The sequence below is a fragment of the Pezoporus wallicus genome, unplaced genomic scaffold (genome assembly GCF_028554395.1).
Source record: "Pezoporus wallicus isolate ANWC-B61680 ecotype Strahan unplaced genomic scaffold, APGP_CSIRO_Pwel_v1 contig_3847, whole genome shotgun sequence".
Classification (NCBI taxonomy): domain Eukaryota; kingdom Metazoa; phylum Chordata; class Aves; order Psittaciformes; family Psittacidae; genus Pezoporus; species Pezoporus wallicus.
This window is the reverse complement of record NW_026639842.1, coordinates 2,502,290-2,519,478: the sequence shown is the minus strand read 5'-3', so window position 1 is coordinate 2,519,478 and position 17,189 is coordinate 2,502,290. Positions and strand designations below refer to the sequence as shown.

Genomic DNA, 17,189 nt, shown 5'->3' with positions numbered 1-17,189 from the left:
GTCTCTAAAATATGGGCTCTAGCTCATCTATGGATTTATCAAGTTAGGAATCTCTAGACAGAATCCTCTGACCTGTGTTATCTGGGAGGTCAGATTCACAGATCTTAATGTTCTTCTTTGGTCTTAAAAAGCTATGAATCAAGTGAAAATGTGAATGCTCAAAAGCACTGTGATTTATTTTTATTTTATCTTGCCATTTTGCATAGTACTAGAACAGCTCACATAGTTAGTTAGCATGTTACAAGAGCAGCTATTCACATTTTATTCTCTGTGCTCTAAAGATGTGGTTGTTACCACAGACAGAAGTGCACTGTTGTTTAAAAAAAAAAATAAATAAAAATTGATGACTCCAGAGTGTAAAAACACAAATTGTTTTTGGAAGGGTTCGGAAGATGACAGTATCGCAGCTTTTCAGGTCTTTAATCCTCCTCTTAGTACTCTAATAATCCCTTCCATTTGGGCTGCTACTCAACAGAAGTTAAGTTGTAAAGAGTAGAATATCTAACGGTCTCTAGTGTTTTAACAGCAACCACCTTTGAGCCTGGTGTATATCTTAATGCAATTTACAGTGTATTTAGTTTGTTTTTTTTCTTTTCATTAAGAATTCTTCCATGCTGAGGTGTCTTGGTATACTTAAAGAATAAGTTAACCTGAGTAGAAAAACACAGTTCAGGTTTGATTTTTTTGTTTGTTTGCTCTTTTTACTTCTGCTGAAGGTGTTGAGCACATGCAACCTGGATTTTCAACAGCAAGAATTGCGAATGCTTATAATTCTGTAAATTAGGCTTGTATTAGAATTGGACATTGCTTTTACTGTAATGTGATCCTGCAGAATTCACGATCATCAGTCAAGCCTAGTCTGTCAAACATAGCTTTCTGAATCCAACCGGAAAGACAGCGCTCTCTGTGAGCTCTGTGCTTACACAGACTACTCTCTCTTCCAGGGCACTGGCTACCATCAGTGAAGCTAGGGGTAAGCTTGCCAAGGGGGAGATTTTCACCTCAGCTTCTGTTTGACTTGCAGTGGAAAATTTAGTATTACACGCTGTCTCCTCTGAAAGAGCTCTGACTTTGCCGAATCCATTTCCTGGTAATAAACCACAAGGCCATGTGATCACCTGCACTAGCAGCTGGAGGTTTAGATCTAGAAACTGGTTGCTGTGGAATGTGGTCTTAGGAGTAAACAGAAAACCCCGTACTTTTGTAAGTTGTCATAATGTTGCATCTTATTTTTAGGTGAATATTCTTGAGTATATTCTAGTGAACTTCAGACACATAAATCACTTATTGGAATGTTTTGCAGTTCAACTTTATGGTTACAGCGCACAGAATTAAAGTTTTACTAAGATGATGAAAATTGTTATGTTTATAGGTGATTGAACTGAAGCCAGGTGGAAAAGATATTCCTGTTACCAGCGCCAACCGAATCGCGTACATCCATCTGGTGGCAGACTACAGGCTAAACAAACAAATTCGACAGCATTGCCTTGCTTTCCGTCAGGGACTGGCCAATGTTGTGAATCTCGAATGGCTTCGAATGTTTGATCAACAGGAAATACAGGTACTCCGCTTAAAACGGCAGAAAACAATTGATTTAAACAGAGATAAATGCCAACTTTTTGTCTGTAATGTAATTAACTTCCTTCATTATTAGGTTCTGACTTCTGGTGCCCAGGTTCCTATTAGTTTGGATGACCTTAAATCTTTCACAAACTATTCAGGTAAGCATATTTTTTACTTAAATAAAAAAAAGTATTATAATAACTGGGGAGTAAATAAACTTGCTTTTTATCCTAGCTTTTTAAAAAAATTGCAGGGGCATTCTTGTTAACTTTGCCCAAACTCTCTAGACAGGCCTGAATCTCAGAAGATTGAGTGAAATTATAATTACAACCTAGTTTTGTAAATGCTGAAAACTATAGGCATGCAGTGTATTTATTCAGACACTTAAACACAAGTCTGTAGCTATATAATTAGAGGATATGTAATTCCTTTTCTAAATAGATGTTAGTCAATGGTTGTGTCTGGTTCCTATGAAAATAAGTCTGCAAATGACTTTGGGATAGTTGTTTCTACAACTGCGTTCAGATACTTATAATTTCTTACTCAGCCTGAAGAGAGAGCTCATATTTTTCCCTTGTGAGAAATGCAAGGTACCTTGCTTCATTTTTCCCCTGCATTTATCATGAATGTAATCAAAAAGTTGCTACTATATAATTAGTTCATATCCAGCCTTACCTCAAGGTAAACTGATTCATTAAACAACGTCCCGAGTTTTGCATATTTTGCAGGTCTTGGTAAAAGTAAAAGGCAGTAATCCAAGGTTACTAGGTAAATGCTAAACTAAATGAAATTAATTTAAAACAAACAAATAGGATTCAGTGAAGAAGACTGGAGTTAAGAAGCTGAGGGAGATAGTAGCCATAGGTAACCAATGAATGAGAAACTCAAAATGCAGTGATTAAAAAGATCTGTAGATACTGGTAGTCAGCAGTGTAAGCCTGCTGGTTATAGTATTTTCATAGAATCATAGAATAGTTAGGGTTGGAAAGGACCTTAAGATCATCTAGTTCCAACCCCCCTGCCATTTTCCCCAAGCTTTTCAAGATAGATACTAGTTTTCTGGAGGATTTATTTCTTACATATAATTATTCTACCTTTAAATAATTTAAATCTCATTATAGGTGGCTACACAGCAGACCATCCTGTAATTAAAATATTCTGGAGAGTTGTAGAAAGTTTCACTGATGAGGAGAAACGCAAACTACTCAAGTTTGTAACAAGCTGCTCTCGACCGCCTCTTCTAGGGTTTAAGGTATATGTCTTCCTGACTTCCTGGAAGGTTTCTGTAAATATGATTATGATACAAGCTTTTCATTTGAGAAGATTGTTCCCCTGTGACTACAGAAACAGCTTCACTGTTTGCATTTGTGTGTATAATGAGTATATTTTTAAAATAGTTAATGAAATGTTGTTCTGTTGATTTCTGTTTTAACCGCAAAATTTGGTAAGCCTACAAACACACTGGTTAGAGCAATTGCTCATTGTCATGGGTGATCCTTGCTGCCATTTCATGTCACTGTGCAGAAGCAGATTGCTACCGGTTTCAAGGAGCAGGTTGAGTTAAAAACAATGTCTTTTAAATCAGGCAAAAGAGATTTAGGTTATAAAAGCAACTATTAAATTTGAACCTCTTAAATTAACCATTTGAAGCAGGAAATATGGTTCCTTCTAATTGCCATTTACCCTTTGTATCTAAATATTTAGCTGCTATCTTTAGATTACTATTTACAGTGAAGCTTAAGTATGAAGAGAACTTTTGTCTACTGGTTCTAAAACTAAAGAGAGGCCGAGGCAAGTTGAAGACCTTTTGCAACTAAATTCTGGGCGTATTCTGCCCATGAGTTTCAGCTGGGCTGGAAAAATGCTAAGAACCAGCTATGGATTTTATTTCCTCTAAAATGTGAGAACATTGAGTGCTTTTTTGTGAGAAAATAAAAGAATAAATTATTTCATAGCAACACTTGCACCTTCAGCACAGTGATCAGCAGCATGCTTACTATTGTATTATTTAGTAAAAATAATACAAAGTGACCTTATGTGGAACAAATATGGGCATTGCATCATCCAGTTCCTTACAAGAGTAAGATTTGCTGCTAATCAAGATTTGAGTACATGTACTTAGTAAATGATCATATTATAAGGTACTGTGGTACAATAATTCGAGGTGAATAGTAACTAATTTTCTATATTTATTATGTAAAATAGGTAGATAGAATCATAGAATAGTTAGGGTTGGAAAGGACCTTAAGATCATCTAGTTCCAACCCACCTGCCATGGGCAGGGACACCTCACACTAAACCATCTCACCAAAGGCTCTGTCCAGCCTTGCCTTCAACACCACCAGGGATGGAGCAGTCACAACTTCCTGGGCAACCCATTCCAGTGCCTCACCACCCTAACAGTATAAAGAACTTCTTCCTTATATCCAGTCTAAACTTCCCCTGTTTAAGTTTTAACCTGTTACCCCTTGTCCTGTCACTACAGTCCCTAATGAAGTGTCCCTTTCAGCATCCCTATAGGCCTCCTTCAGATACTGGAAGGCTGCTGTGAGGTCTCCACGCAGCCTTCTCTTCTCCAGGCTGAAAAGCCCCAAGTTTCTCAGCCTATCTTTATATGGGAGGTGCTCCAGTCCCCTGATCATCCTCGTGGCCCTCCTCTGGACTTGTTCCAACAGTTTCATGTCCTTTTTATGTTGAGGACACCAGAACTGCACACAATGCTCCAAGTGAGGTCTCATGAGAGCAGAGTAGAGGGGCAGGATCACCTCCTCGGACCTGCTGGTCACACTCCTTTTGATGCAGCCCAGGATATGGTTGGGTTTCTGGACTGTGAGCGCACACTGAAGCCGGCTCATGTTCATTTTCTCATTGACCAACACCCCCACGTCCGTCTTTGCAGGGCTGCTGTGAATCTCTTCTTTGCCCAACCTGTAAAAATGAATGCAGGTATTGTGCAAGTCCTGCATATGATCATTTAAACCTCCATTTGGTACAGTTGTTCTGTAACGCTATGTGCAGTCTCACTCTCCGCATAATCCCTTCAGCTGCTGTAGTAAGTGCTGTGTGGTGCTGTTAGCATGTGGATAGGCAGCATATCCTCCATCTTCAGTATCTATAATCTGTAGCTCATCTTGCATTCCTTTTATAGGCCCAGAGGAGAGGAATTGACACTTTCAGTCAGTAATTTGTCTGACTGTTCCACGTGTCTACTTCAGGGTGAAATGAATCATGCCTTAGACTCCACAAAACATACGAACTAGATCCCTTTTAACAGTAAAGAGTGTCCAGGGTGACTAGATTTGGATATAGTGACAACACAGATGGCTGTTCAATCACATGAATCCTATCTAGGATATTTATTTATTGATTTCCGTGATTGATTATTTAAAAGCCTGCAAGCATTTCTCTTAAACTCTCCAAATCCATGTGAATATTCCTGTGCAGTACTCTAGCAACAAACAGGATTTTATAGGACAGTGGGAAGAACAATTAGGAAACTGGGGGATGAGAAGAAGATAGAATAGTGTGCATCAGTCACATAATGAAGGGAGAACTGGGAACTATTGTGTGGATACAAAGCAAACAGAAATCTCCATTTGTTGTCATCCTTTTTAATTACAAGGAGAGAGGAAGAAATGCAGATGTAGCTACCCAGCTTTGAGGTCCCCAGCATGACATTTGACGAGATGGAGGAAGTGAATCAAAAGTCTAAAAATACTGAGGCTGACACTGACACATTAGAAAAAAGCCAAATGTGGAAAGCTGAAGTTTGTGTATATACTTGGGAGATAGGCCACAACCTGACTTTAACATACTTGGCTAGGAAGAACTGGAAGTAAAATAGTCATCAAATGATAGCAATAAAAGATTAATTCACTATACAAAGGACTTACGAGCTCAGCTGCATGCAAGAAAGAGTCTTGGCAACAGAAAGCAGTGATAAGGCATTACTGCTGCCTTTCTGGGCAGCGCTGAGTGGGAGTTATGTCAGTACTTGCACAGTGTTTGCAGTAGTGTCCTGTTAACATGGATTTACCAGCAAACAAGGGATTTTCTAGGAAATGCTTGTCAGAACAGGAAGTGGGTAACTGGTATTGTCATCAGCAGTAATGTCTCGGTAGCCTGCGACAGTGTGTTGTTTAGAGCTTTGAAGATGAAGAGTGCAAAGCTGCAGGAATACTGAATATTACCAGCCAAGTAACTGCCTGAATATATTTAAGTTGGTAGATATTAACACAAGCTATCTTCAAAATTTGTTTACAGTTTTAATAGGTGTACTGTAATTTTCTGAGAAGAACACAGTTTCTGGTTCTCCTCTGAAATCTTCTATATGCTTTATAATGTGGAACCATCTTGTTTTCTTAAAGTTGGTGCATCTTAATTTAAGAGAATGTCTTGACATTGATAGCTTATAGATAGCATGTTCTAGCTTTGCATCTTTAAAAAATTTCAACTTTCACTGCCAGCTTCAGACTCAGAATAACATTTACTAAAGCTAATTAAAGTTTAATAAGTTTAATAAATGTGATTGTTACGGACAAAAGAAATCATTAAAGCATGGTTGAAAATTGTTAAGTTCCAATCAGGTCACATAATAAATTGATGATACTTTTCACTTCCAAACTATTGCAGTTTCCCGCTGTACAGTATTTAATTATGCAACAAATGGTGCCCTTGGCATGACATTTCAATTTAGAACTTAATTTTTCCATTTTTAAAGCTAAAGTAGGGGAATTCAATTAGCATTTTGAAAGGAACACTAAAAATACAGCATTGAACCATGAAATACTTATAAGAACCATGAAATACTTTTAAGGCCTCCATTTGAACAATAATTTAGCTTAGAGTCGCATTGACCTTTTGCCTTTGGAGCTAGGATTTTTTTTCCAGTTTCTAAAATCAGAACGGTTTTATGTCAGGCAAGCATTTGATAAAATTAATACTTTCTTGCCAGCAAAAAAACCTGCTTTAGAGGTAACATAAAATGCGTTTTTCCTTATACTCTTTCTCAGAAGAAAAAGATCAGATATTATTATTAAAACAATTACATTTTGCATACAAGATGTCTTCAAAGTCTGTTCCTCAGATCAATAATTTTCACATTAGAAGGATAAGTGAGGTTTGACAAGTTTGTATCATTACAGACTCACTATGCCCATCAATATCATCCCAGTAACAGCTGAGTGACTTTCTAATCTCTCTGCAAAGAAACACTGAGTATAATTACTTTAAATAAAGTTAGGTTTGTATTTGGAGAATACAAAGTACCTATTGATTCAGAATTCTAGACCATGGTAGTATAAATACTTGCATAATCTTACACACAGAATCATAGAATGAATAGGGTTGGAAAAGACCTTAAGGTCATATAGTTCCACCCCCCTGCCATGGGCGGGGATGCCTAACACTCGACCATGTCATACTGTTCATCTTGAAATTCATAAGCTTGCTGGAAGATTAGTTTAGACAGAACCCCTTAGAGCAAGGAATGTCGTTAGCATTGAATCAGATGATTGATTTTAACAAAGAAAATACCATTTTATATTGTGGGGAGTAGAAGGAAATGATAGCTTGATACTCATCCACTTGAAGAATGTATCTTATACATTTTTTTGTGTAGTCAGGATGAAAAGTACAATTCTCAGAAGAAGCTGTGTCATTATACAATGACAAATATTATACATCATTCAAACATGACAGAACATCCTTTCCTATTTACCTCCATTACTGCTAGCAGCCCGTTCCCTGTGTTCAGCATGTATTTCACTGTCAGAAAACTTCAGGGTAGCAGGAACCCATCATTTTCCTGCTCCTGAAGAATCAACAGTATCCATGGGCATTTGGGAGGCTTTGTAAGGTGAGCCTGAATTTGTGAATCCCAGTTGTTTCTCCCAAATACGACAAAAACAACAAAAAATTCCTTGAGTGTTGCTGTATTACTTTTCCATTTTGTGTTTCACTGGTTTTGTAGCATCATAAACTTGCAGAATAGTGTATGAACAACAACAATATTTTTTTTTCTGGGAACCAAATAAATTGCTTTGTCTTCTGCAAATTAATGGATCTTGGTGGGGACAAGGTGGAAGGAGGCACTGCACAATTCAAGAGTGCTTTTGGAGCCACCAGGAATGAGGGAAAATGCCATTTGAGTATGTCATTGTGACAGGTTTTAATGTAATGATTTATTTCCTAGAAGTCTGTGCCAGCTGTTAGGGGGTAGGCTTTAGTTTGTATGTGGGTTTTGATATGTTTTTTTTCTGTTGCATTTTTCAGGAGTTATACCCCGCATTTTGCATTCACAATGGAGGATCTGATTTAGACAGGCTACCTACTGCCAGTACCTGCATGAACTTGCTGAAGCTTCCTGAGTTTTATGATGAAAATCTGATGCGAAGCAAACTCCTTTATGCCATTGAATGTGCTGCTGGATTTGAATTAAGCTGAGTCGAACTGATGCTGATTTGGATGATCTGCAGAGGAACTAACCAGTGCCTACTCTTAAGCAGCACCCGTACCCCAGCAGTTTTAAGGGAATTCTGTCTAGATTTCTGCAGCTCTTGTGTCTTATCAAATGCCCTCAAATAAGTTTCATTTTTAAACACAATTTCTTAGTTAGCTTTCATTAATTAATATTACATTGACACTGCTTTATGATTCAGAACAGTGAATGCTGTGTGCAGTGTGGCTGTTTTCTGTGTTACGCGACGAAAGAGCACATTTAAAGAACCGTGACATCTCGGTGAAATTAACCAAAGATGAAGCTTTGGCTTTGTGCTGTTCAAACAGATAATTTCACAAACTGGCAATAAAGTTGTGTACCATGCAGCACATTGGGATGAGACATCCTGTAATTAATCTTTTAGATGGAAGTGAAGCAGATGTTTGCAGATACCCCAGAACTGAGAGGATGGAAATGCTCATTACCAATAACCTAACATCTTACATTGTAGAATTGTTTACAAATCATAGTTGTTGCAGAACTCATGTTTTATACTGCCTGTTGTGGTTTAAGTCCAGCTGGTAACTCAGCATCACGCAGCTGTTTGCTCACACCCCCTGCCTCCTTCCTCCTTTCCCCCCTGCTCTGGGCGAGATGGGGAGGAGAACTGAAAGAATGTAAACCCCACAGGTTGAACAGTCCAATAACTAAAGTATAATATGAAACTACTACTGCTACTAATAATGATAAGGTGAATAACAAGAGGAGAGAATATAAAACTAAAAGGGTAAAGGAAAATAACAATAAACACAAGTGGTGCACAGTACAATTGCTCACCACCTGCTGACCAATATCCAGCCTGACCTGAGCAACGATCTGGGCCTTCAGGTGACTCCCTCCCCCTGTTTACATCCTGGGCATGACGTGGTATGGTATGGAATACCCCTTTGGCTGTTTGGGTCAGGTGTCCTGTCTCTGCTTCCTCCTGGTTCCTCACTGGCAGAGTGTGAGACTGAAAAGTCCTTGATCAGGGTAAGTGCTACTGAGCAACAACTGTAACAGTGGTGTGTTACCAGCATTGTTCTTAGACTGAAGTCAAAACACAGCACTGCACCAGCTACTAGGAAGGAGAAAAATAACTGTTACAGCTGAACCCAGGACATAACCTTCCCTCAAGATGGTAGGCACTGAGATAAAATGGTTGTAATACTCCATTTGTGCTTTCTGAAATACTTGGAGAAATCTGATTCGCGTTAAGTTCAACCTTTGGCTGCATCATTACCACTTGAACACTGTTGTGAGTGGATGTGACTATCCATATTTTCTTTGTCCTGTTTCTGTCTTTTGTGCCTGTACAGGTTTTTTGTTTTCTTTTTAAATGTATGAGACTCCTGTTGCATACACAGTACGTACAGAAGCCATCACTTTGGAAAAGTACACATGTAACAACTATTAAAATTATTTGAACCAAAGTTATCAGGCTTTATCTTTTATATTTGAAGCCTGTGGTATTCACATTCCTTTTCCCTGTCATTTCTTTCCATCTTGAAATGCCGTATCTGTGCTGTGGACACTAGTCAAACTCATTATTTTTTTGGTGATGAAACAGCTTTTCTATCCATCTGCCTGCGGTTTTTCTGCTAAGAAAAGTAGGTGGGAATATGCTGCTTAATATAATTTCGTATCTGGGAAAAAAAAAAGCTTTCACATGGAAGGAACTGATCCTCTGGTAGTAGTAGGCACATTGTTGGGTGTTCGTATGCAAACCGCAGTCCATTTAAAGAAAGGAATTATAGTTCAGACTGTAAGATCCGTAAGTGCATCCCCGTGAACTTTAGTTTTTTAAATCATCAAAAATTACAATCAAATTTGTATTCATCTCTTATGCAAAAAAATATTTTGCTGTTACAGGAAACTGTTGGATTTCATATTTAATAATCAGTAACCAGCAATATCCTTTTAAATGTGGGAAAACTGAGTGATTTTAAGATGTTTACTAGTAACCATATAAAAATGTATAATTTCTTAATTTGGGTAATGATGTGTTAAAATACTATTTGTAGTCTTGATGTACAGAAATAAAACAATTGGTTTTCTTTTTGGTTTTGCTTTAGGCTTTTTATTTATGTTAAATATTACATACCCAGGTTATTCTTTATCCCAAAACTCTTTTCTTGTATATTTTTCTACAGAAACTATGGAACTTGTAAAGAAGTTGAAAAAGAGATTAGTAATAGTGGAACTGCCTCCTTGTAACTGTAAAACCTGAACACTTCCTTAGATAGCATTATTTATTTTAGAACCTAATGTGTTAAATATTTTGAAATTATTTTTCAATTCCATTATTTTGCTACATTGGGTAGTGGTGTATCTGTATTTTGTAAAATTGAAATGAAAATTTTCTATTAAATAGTTGTATTTTGAAGATTGTGTTGGAGTCATGCCAAGTGATCATGACTTGTATGCTTCCTGCTTCTGTGAAAGGAGACAGTGTGCACTATTCGTGTCTGGTACCACAATTGCAAGCTCAACAGAGAGGGTGGGCTGGGAGGAAGGGTGAGTTGCAGAGAGATGCAGTCATGTAATTGCAAGAACTTGCAATTACTACTGAAAAAAAAAAATCAGTAGAGAATTTGAGTTTGCTGGAAATACTCTTCCTGACTTTTTGTTTCTTCAGTATGTAGTACTCGGTGATACTGGTTTGCATATTCTGTACATTAAGTATGAAATCCTGACATGCTCAAGTCAGGGGGATTGTAGCCTAGATTTCCTTCTGCAGGTAGGTGGCTGAAAATGAAAGCTACAACAGCTTATACCACTGTGAGTACCCAGGCTGCAGTAAGAAGAGGGTAGGTCTCTCTGCTGGCAACAGCGGCTTTCAGTTGTGTCAGCTCTTTTCCTGTAGTCAGGATGAAACACGAGTCCCTGCTTTTCAGTGACCTATTGCTGGATATTTTAAGGAATGAGAGGTAAAAGTGTAAGAAATAATACAGCTGTAGTTACGGCCTGAGGAGCTAGGTAGTCTAAATGATCTCTTGCAGCAAGAATGATTTATATAGGAAAATGGATTTCCTCTTTTTTAAAAGAATGAACTCTCCCCCAGTTGTGATGCACCCAGAGTTCAGGTAGGCAGAAGCAGGAAGCACTTTGCATGCAAGTAACCTGAAATGCTATTGTAGATTTTGGTCATCAGAATTACAGGAGTAATAATAATGGGTTGTTTTTAGCACAAGATAACCCTTTCTGAAAGTCAGTCTCTGTATTTCAGTGTTTTGTCCTAGTTCAGTACTTTTGAAAAATGACAGCATTTTCTGGTTTTGTTTTCAAATAATTCTTGGTTTATAATTCTGCATCCTGTTCTAAAAACATTTTTGTCACCAGTTATCGTTATAATGGCAGAGGTCACAAATGCTTCATCTCTCTAAAGTGAAAAGGCATAAAAGCAGAATAAAACAAAATTAGGACTTGGTCTGTTTATCTTGGTGGGAATTTTTCTAGATGTGGGTTCAGTCCTACTAGCTGGGTTACAAAAACCAAACAGCACAAAACCCCAACAAAAAAACACAACAAATGAAAACAGAAATGTTTGGCCTTGTTCCTTATTCTCAGTTGTTTTCCATCATGGTGCTGAAAGCCAGACTTACAAACTTCACAAAACTCACTCATCTCTGGGCAGAATTCGTGTCTACAGCAGAGGAAAGGTTTGGCTCCAGTTTCATGCATAAACATTGAGCTGGCAGAAGCTGGATTTGAACAAGAAGGATGTATCTTCAGTTACTTTTGTGTGGGGTGCCACATAACTAAAAACCAATGAGCTCCCTGATGCTATCAGAAGCAGTGTGGACTGTCTTTTTGGCATCGCCTGAGAAATCTAGCACAAACATCCTAATCCAATCTACCAAGGGGTTTGGAATTCAAAAAGAACGCTTCAAGGAGTGAACTTGTGCTACATTTCAGTTTAACCCAAAACCTAGTTGTTAAATGCCAGTAAGACAGCACATAACTTTTCACCACTGAAAATAATACAGCACAGAAACAAGGTGAAAACGAGAGAGTTGTTTTTCTTGGAATGTTTTGTTGGACCTGTCTTTTTTTTGTATTTATAATTATATGCAAAAACTTTAAAACATTTGCTTATATACATGATTTTGTGTTAATAATGGTTTGTGATGTAAATGCTTGTTACTATTTTTTTTCATGATGCTTTGTCTGTTAGCAAAGGAGAGAAAAAATGAACATGGTCTGTAAAACTGATCAGGATGTCTATATTTTTATTGAATTCTGCTTTTGTGAATAAAATAATTTGAGTTTTCTTGAAACTCTGCAGAAACACTCTTTATTTCTTTGCAGTAAATGTGGTGTTCTCAGGCTAAAGACTGATAGTACTGAATAGGTTCTAAAAGGGAAGCTAGTACCAACTGTTCATTGGTCTTAAAGTTACTACTGCTGGAACAGGCTGCCCAGGGAAGTGGTTGAGTCACAGTCCCTGGAAGCATTCAAAAAACATGTACATGTGGCACTTAGGGACATGGTTTAGTGGTGGTCTTGGCACTGCTTGGTTAATGGTTGGACTCGATCTTACAACAGGTCTTTACCAACCTGAATGATTCTGTGGTTCTATGATTTTACTGCTCCAGGATGATTTTCAGCTTCAGGTTTTGAGATGTGAAGTTCCCATTCTGTCAAACTGCAACCAAAAGGTTTAGCTTTGTTTCAGTGTGTCCTTCAAACATATAACTAATATCACTGACATGCTTTGAGAAAACTATTTTTGCAAAGAACAAAACTTACTCCTTGTATAAAAATACAAGAAACTTTTAATTCAGAATGAAGAATGCTACTTTGTTAGCAAATACATGAAAAAAAAACCCATCTCTTTCAGCTTCTGAAATTTTAGCTCTATTTTAGCCCCTCTGAAGGTGTCATTTATTTTTTGTCTCCTTTGATGATTACGATCATCTGCATCTCTCTGCACTTCTATTATTTTCATTGCTAAATACACAGTTCCACCATAGCATTTATGAAGTTAGTAATGTGCATGCTTACTCTGGAATACTTAAAAATAGCACCACATACCCTTCAGCTCACCTGCCACTAAAAATGTGGCAAGCTGAAAATTACAGAAAACTCCTCTTGTAGGACACTTCGTAATTCATACGATGAATAGAGCACGAATGCTCAGACATCTTGCCTGGTTTTCAGTATGTATCTGATAGTCTGGAAACCTCATAAAATTTCTGATGTGTGTAAAGAGATAACACAAGACAGGAAGTGATTATGAAGTTGTGCTAGTTGAATCCAGTTTAAAGAACACAGGAGTGTCTGGCGATCACCTACTCCAGCCCTTTTGCTCAAAGCAGGGTCATGTACAGCAGGTTGCTCAGGACTTTGCCCCATGGAGTTTTGAATGTCTCTGTGGATGGAAACTCCACAACTTCTCTGGACAACCTGCTCCACTTTTCAATTACCTTTACATTTTACCTAGAACATTGGTGCAAAAATCATAGGGCTAATGCTAAATGTTAAATCACCTACACATGTATTCAATTTTTCCACCACCAGCCATATCAAATACCTAGAAGTGGAATTTCTTGGACAAACTCCTATAATCTGGCTGTCTTCTACAAAAATTAGGTACCTCAGTGCTAGGTGCAATCAAGCAAAGCACCTTCAGACAGGCAAATAGGAGAAACATGGGAATTCTGACTGGCACCAACGGGACTGCTTGTACATAAGAGTATGGAGAGGTGTCCTGCAGGCTTGATTTCATGCCTCTGTCATGTCAAGGGATGAATTTTTCTTGTGTGACAGTTAAATCATTGCTACATTGCATTGCCAGAACAGTTGCTTTCCAGTCTGGGACTAAGTTCACCTGTCCACAGCTCTGTAGGAAACATACATTCCATTAATATATTGGTAAGAACAGCTTGCTTAAATGTCCTACTATATTTAAGATCATTGTTTTCTACATTCCCAGAGCAGATGTTAGCTCATTCTGTGTAACGTTTGACTGAAAAGTAGTTTTGCATAATTTCTATTTTACTCTCTGTTTATAGTTACACATAGCTCTTGATTGCTGAAGAAGGAAACAGGCATTCACCAGATGGTGTTATTTCAGATCATCTTGCTACTTCTGCTTACCCAAATGTTAGACCTATGAAAAGCATCTCTTTATCAGTTGCTGTGTGGTTTTGCTGTATGTTGTCAAACATAACTTTTCAAAGAAAGTGGTTCTTTCTAGCCCTTTTATCTTTAATTAGAGTAATTCTTGTCATTAATAATAATTCATCATCTTCACTATGAGGGTGGTGAGACACTGGAACAGGTTACCCAGAAAAGTTGAGGCTGCCTCATCCCTGGAAGTGTTCAAGGCCAGGCTGGACACAGGGGCTTTGGGCAACCTGGTCTAGTGGAAGGTGTCCCTGCCTATGGCAGGGGGGTTGGAACTAGGTGATGTTTAAGGTACCTTCCAACACAAACCATTCTGTGATTTTAGGATTACAGCTCTGCTTACTGCTTTTCTTTTTCCTCTCTGCTCTTTAAGGCAAATAGCAGCAGAGCTCAGAGTTCTGCAGAGATATTTTAGGTCTAATTAACTATTAGCTCTCTTTAGCTATTCATGAAAAGTAACATAGAACTAACTAATATTTGGCACTGGCATATGGGTAAGATAGCATATCCCTGGTCAAATGAATAGACAGAAATGCTGACTGAGCTGTCCTGGCAAGGAATAAGCATTTGCCATAAGCTGTGACATCTTCTGACTGCCCACCACAGTTCTTGGGTTGTTGCCTGCACACCTCAAATAATCAGTAGGATACATCTGATGCTTCAGGGGGAATTGGCAAAAACACCAGCTATGCAGAAATGTTTTAATCACTTTCAAAAACATCCCCTTGGCTCAAGCTTTTGGTTACAATGGGGAGTCCAGATAAACTTGCAGCCTTCTGGTTACCGACGGAGCACCTTACCAGTGAAAATCGAGGTTATACTCAGAAGAAAATCTATTGAGAATGCTAATGAAAATTGGTTATTTTGTGCTCCTAATGCATCTACTTAAAGTTTTAAACATTAGGTGTATTGCTCATATTTCAAGTCTAATTGTTTCTGATAAGCTATCAGCAAAAAGTTAATGCTTATATTTAATTAAGTGGCACTTTCCAGAATTACTTTGCCAGTAGTACTATAATTAAATGATGTGAGAACAGTCTTTGATACATATGCTCATATTCTTTGCTAATACCAAAAGTAGAATCTGTAAATAGAAATACTGGATGCATTAAGCAGTGGGCCAGAGCAGCAAGCCAGGAAGGCTGCAGCCATCACCACATCAGAGGGACCAATATTAATATCTCTCTAATGCAGCATTTTTAAGTATTTCTTGTGTTCTGATGGGCTTTTCATAATTGACCTCTGTAAGTCATAAAAAACTACTAAGAAAAAAAAAAAGGATCTGGGAACTATGTGAATTGCTAATACCTCCTGGAATGCTGCCACATGATTTCCATCATTAGGTTATAGCTACCAGTTAGGCCTGAATTCATCTCACTTAACTTCAGCCATCTGTAAAGTGGCTGTCGAGGCACTTCCGATGAAAGAGAGGCAACCCAGAGACAGAGCTCCAGAGGGGGGATCTTTCTTTACTAAAATACATCTACAAAGCAGAAACTGTGCCCTGGAGGTGCCCCCTCCTTCTCTTTCTGTTCATAGTTGGAGGCCTTACACTAGATGCTTAACTTTTAGACAGCTGAAGTGAACCAGACCTTTCTGTCATGTTTCTGGGTGAGGACTGAAAATTCTTGAGCAATGAAGATGCTCTGATAACAGGGTTTATTCTGACTTGTGACTGGGCCCTTGGATGCCAGCCCAGGTCTGCCTGGATCTTTGATGCCAGCTTCAACAGATCCACTAGCTTTTGTTATTGGAATGTTGATCCCCTGCCAGCAACGTCACACTTAATGCTCCCTGACACAGTATTCCAGACTTCAGCTGCAAGCAGCTAGCCATAAAAACACAGAATGCTTTTACTTCATACTTTGCAAATACCTTTGAAGGCTTTCCGAATCTAAATCTTTTCTCTTTTATTAGTCCTATAAGTAGATCTAATTAAACATTTGATCTTCCTATGTTATCTCTTCCTATGAGTCTTGCCTAAAATCTTTCCCACAACATCACCTCTGGTGAGGAGGAAGGTGGCTCTGGCTCTTCACCTTACGCAGTTCTTTGTTTATCTGTGTTGATTTTTTTACACAGAGACTGCAAAGTCCTGTTGCCTGGAAAACACTGACATAAGCAGTTCTCACTTAAGGACTTCCAAACCTTTGTAAGACATCTAAATATGATTAATGCTAAAGTTTAAAAATTATTCTGATTGATATTCATTGAAATGAGCGTGACTGAACACAAATAACAAACCAAACTATGGGTCAGGAGAATTCTAATTAATTCTCGGGGAACTAGTTTGTCCTGTCCTCTGGGACTTGAACTATGTAACTTGAAGGAGAGAAAAGGGGGTAAAAGGATAGTTCAGCAGTACCTTGCTATGGTTATGAACATTTTTTATCAGAGCGTTGCAATTTAAAAGCAAAAGAATTGTAGACACAGTATCTCTTCTGAGCTTTGGGTGATCTGGGAGAAGCAGAGACTGCCTGGACATACACAGATTAGATGACATTAGCCTGGAAGGTCTTAGAGGCTGAGCTGACCTGCTGAAGATCTGAAGGGGTCAGAGGTGGGTGTGTAGCCTTGCTGGGCAAAAGCAGCAAGTGCACTGGGTAGAGCAGCATGAAAGTAGCATTTCCTTCGCTGCTTACCAGCAAGCAGCATTCTTCCCATCAGAAAACAAACAGAAGCAAGGAAAACAAGACCAGTTGACATTTTAGTCTACTACAAGTGGGGTCTCACAAGAGCAGAGTGGGGGAGAATCGCCTCCCTGGACCTGCTGCCCATGCTCCTCTTGTTGCAGCCCAGCATACTGTTAGCTTTCTGGACTGCAAGTAGACATTGCTGGGTCATGTTGAGCTTCACATACCGTATTTTCTCCAAGTGCAAAACTGATCTCTCAGCCTTTCCAAACCTTATTCCTATATATGAAGGGTGCCGTTTAGAGTCAGAACTGTGTTAGAAAATCTATGGGAAAATTAATGTAATGCTGTCACCTGTAGAACAACTGTGTTAAAGCAGCAGT

The 17,189-nt window shown here is 38.4% G+C and overlaps 1 protein-coding gene and 1 long non-coding RNA gene across 2 annotated transcripts in view; one reads left to right on the top strand and one right to left on the bottom strand.

The window, feature by feature from the left end:
- UBE3C (ubiquitin protein ligase E3C) overlaps positions 1 to 8,393 on the top strand; it is a 72,074-nt gene extending 63,681 nt beyond the window's left edge. Inside the window, exons 20-23 of the mRNA XM_057416495.1 lie at positions 1,373 to 1,561; positions 1,655 to 1,721; positions 2,685 to 2,815; positions 7,837 to 8,393. Of these exons, the coding sequence (XP_057272478.1) occupies positions 1,373 to 1,561; positions 1,655 to 1,721; positions 2,685 to 2,815; positions 7,837 to 8,007 (558 nt within the window). The 3' untranslated portion in view covers positions 8,008 to 8,393. The remainder of the gene's footprint in view (positions 1 to 1,372; positions 1,562 to 1,654; positions 1,722 to 2,684; positions 2,816 to 7,836) is intronic.
- A 2,284-nt stretch (positions 8,394 to 10,677) lies between these two features.
- LOC130603056 (uncharacterized) lies at positions 10,678 to 17,021 on the bottom strand. Its single transcript, XR_008973055.1, has 3 exons — positions 16,178 to 17,021; positions 12,602 to 12,681; positions 10,678 to 11,745 (listed from the first exon to the last, which is right to left on the bottom strand). It is a non-coding gene; the product is annotated as an uncharacterized LOC130603056 (long non-coding RNA).
- Between the last annotated feature and the right edge of the window lie 168 nt (positions 17,022 to 17,189).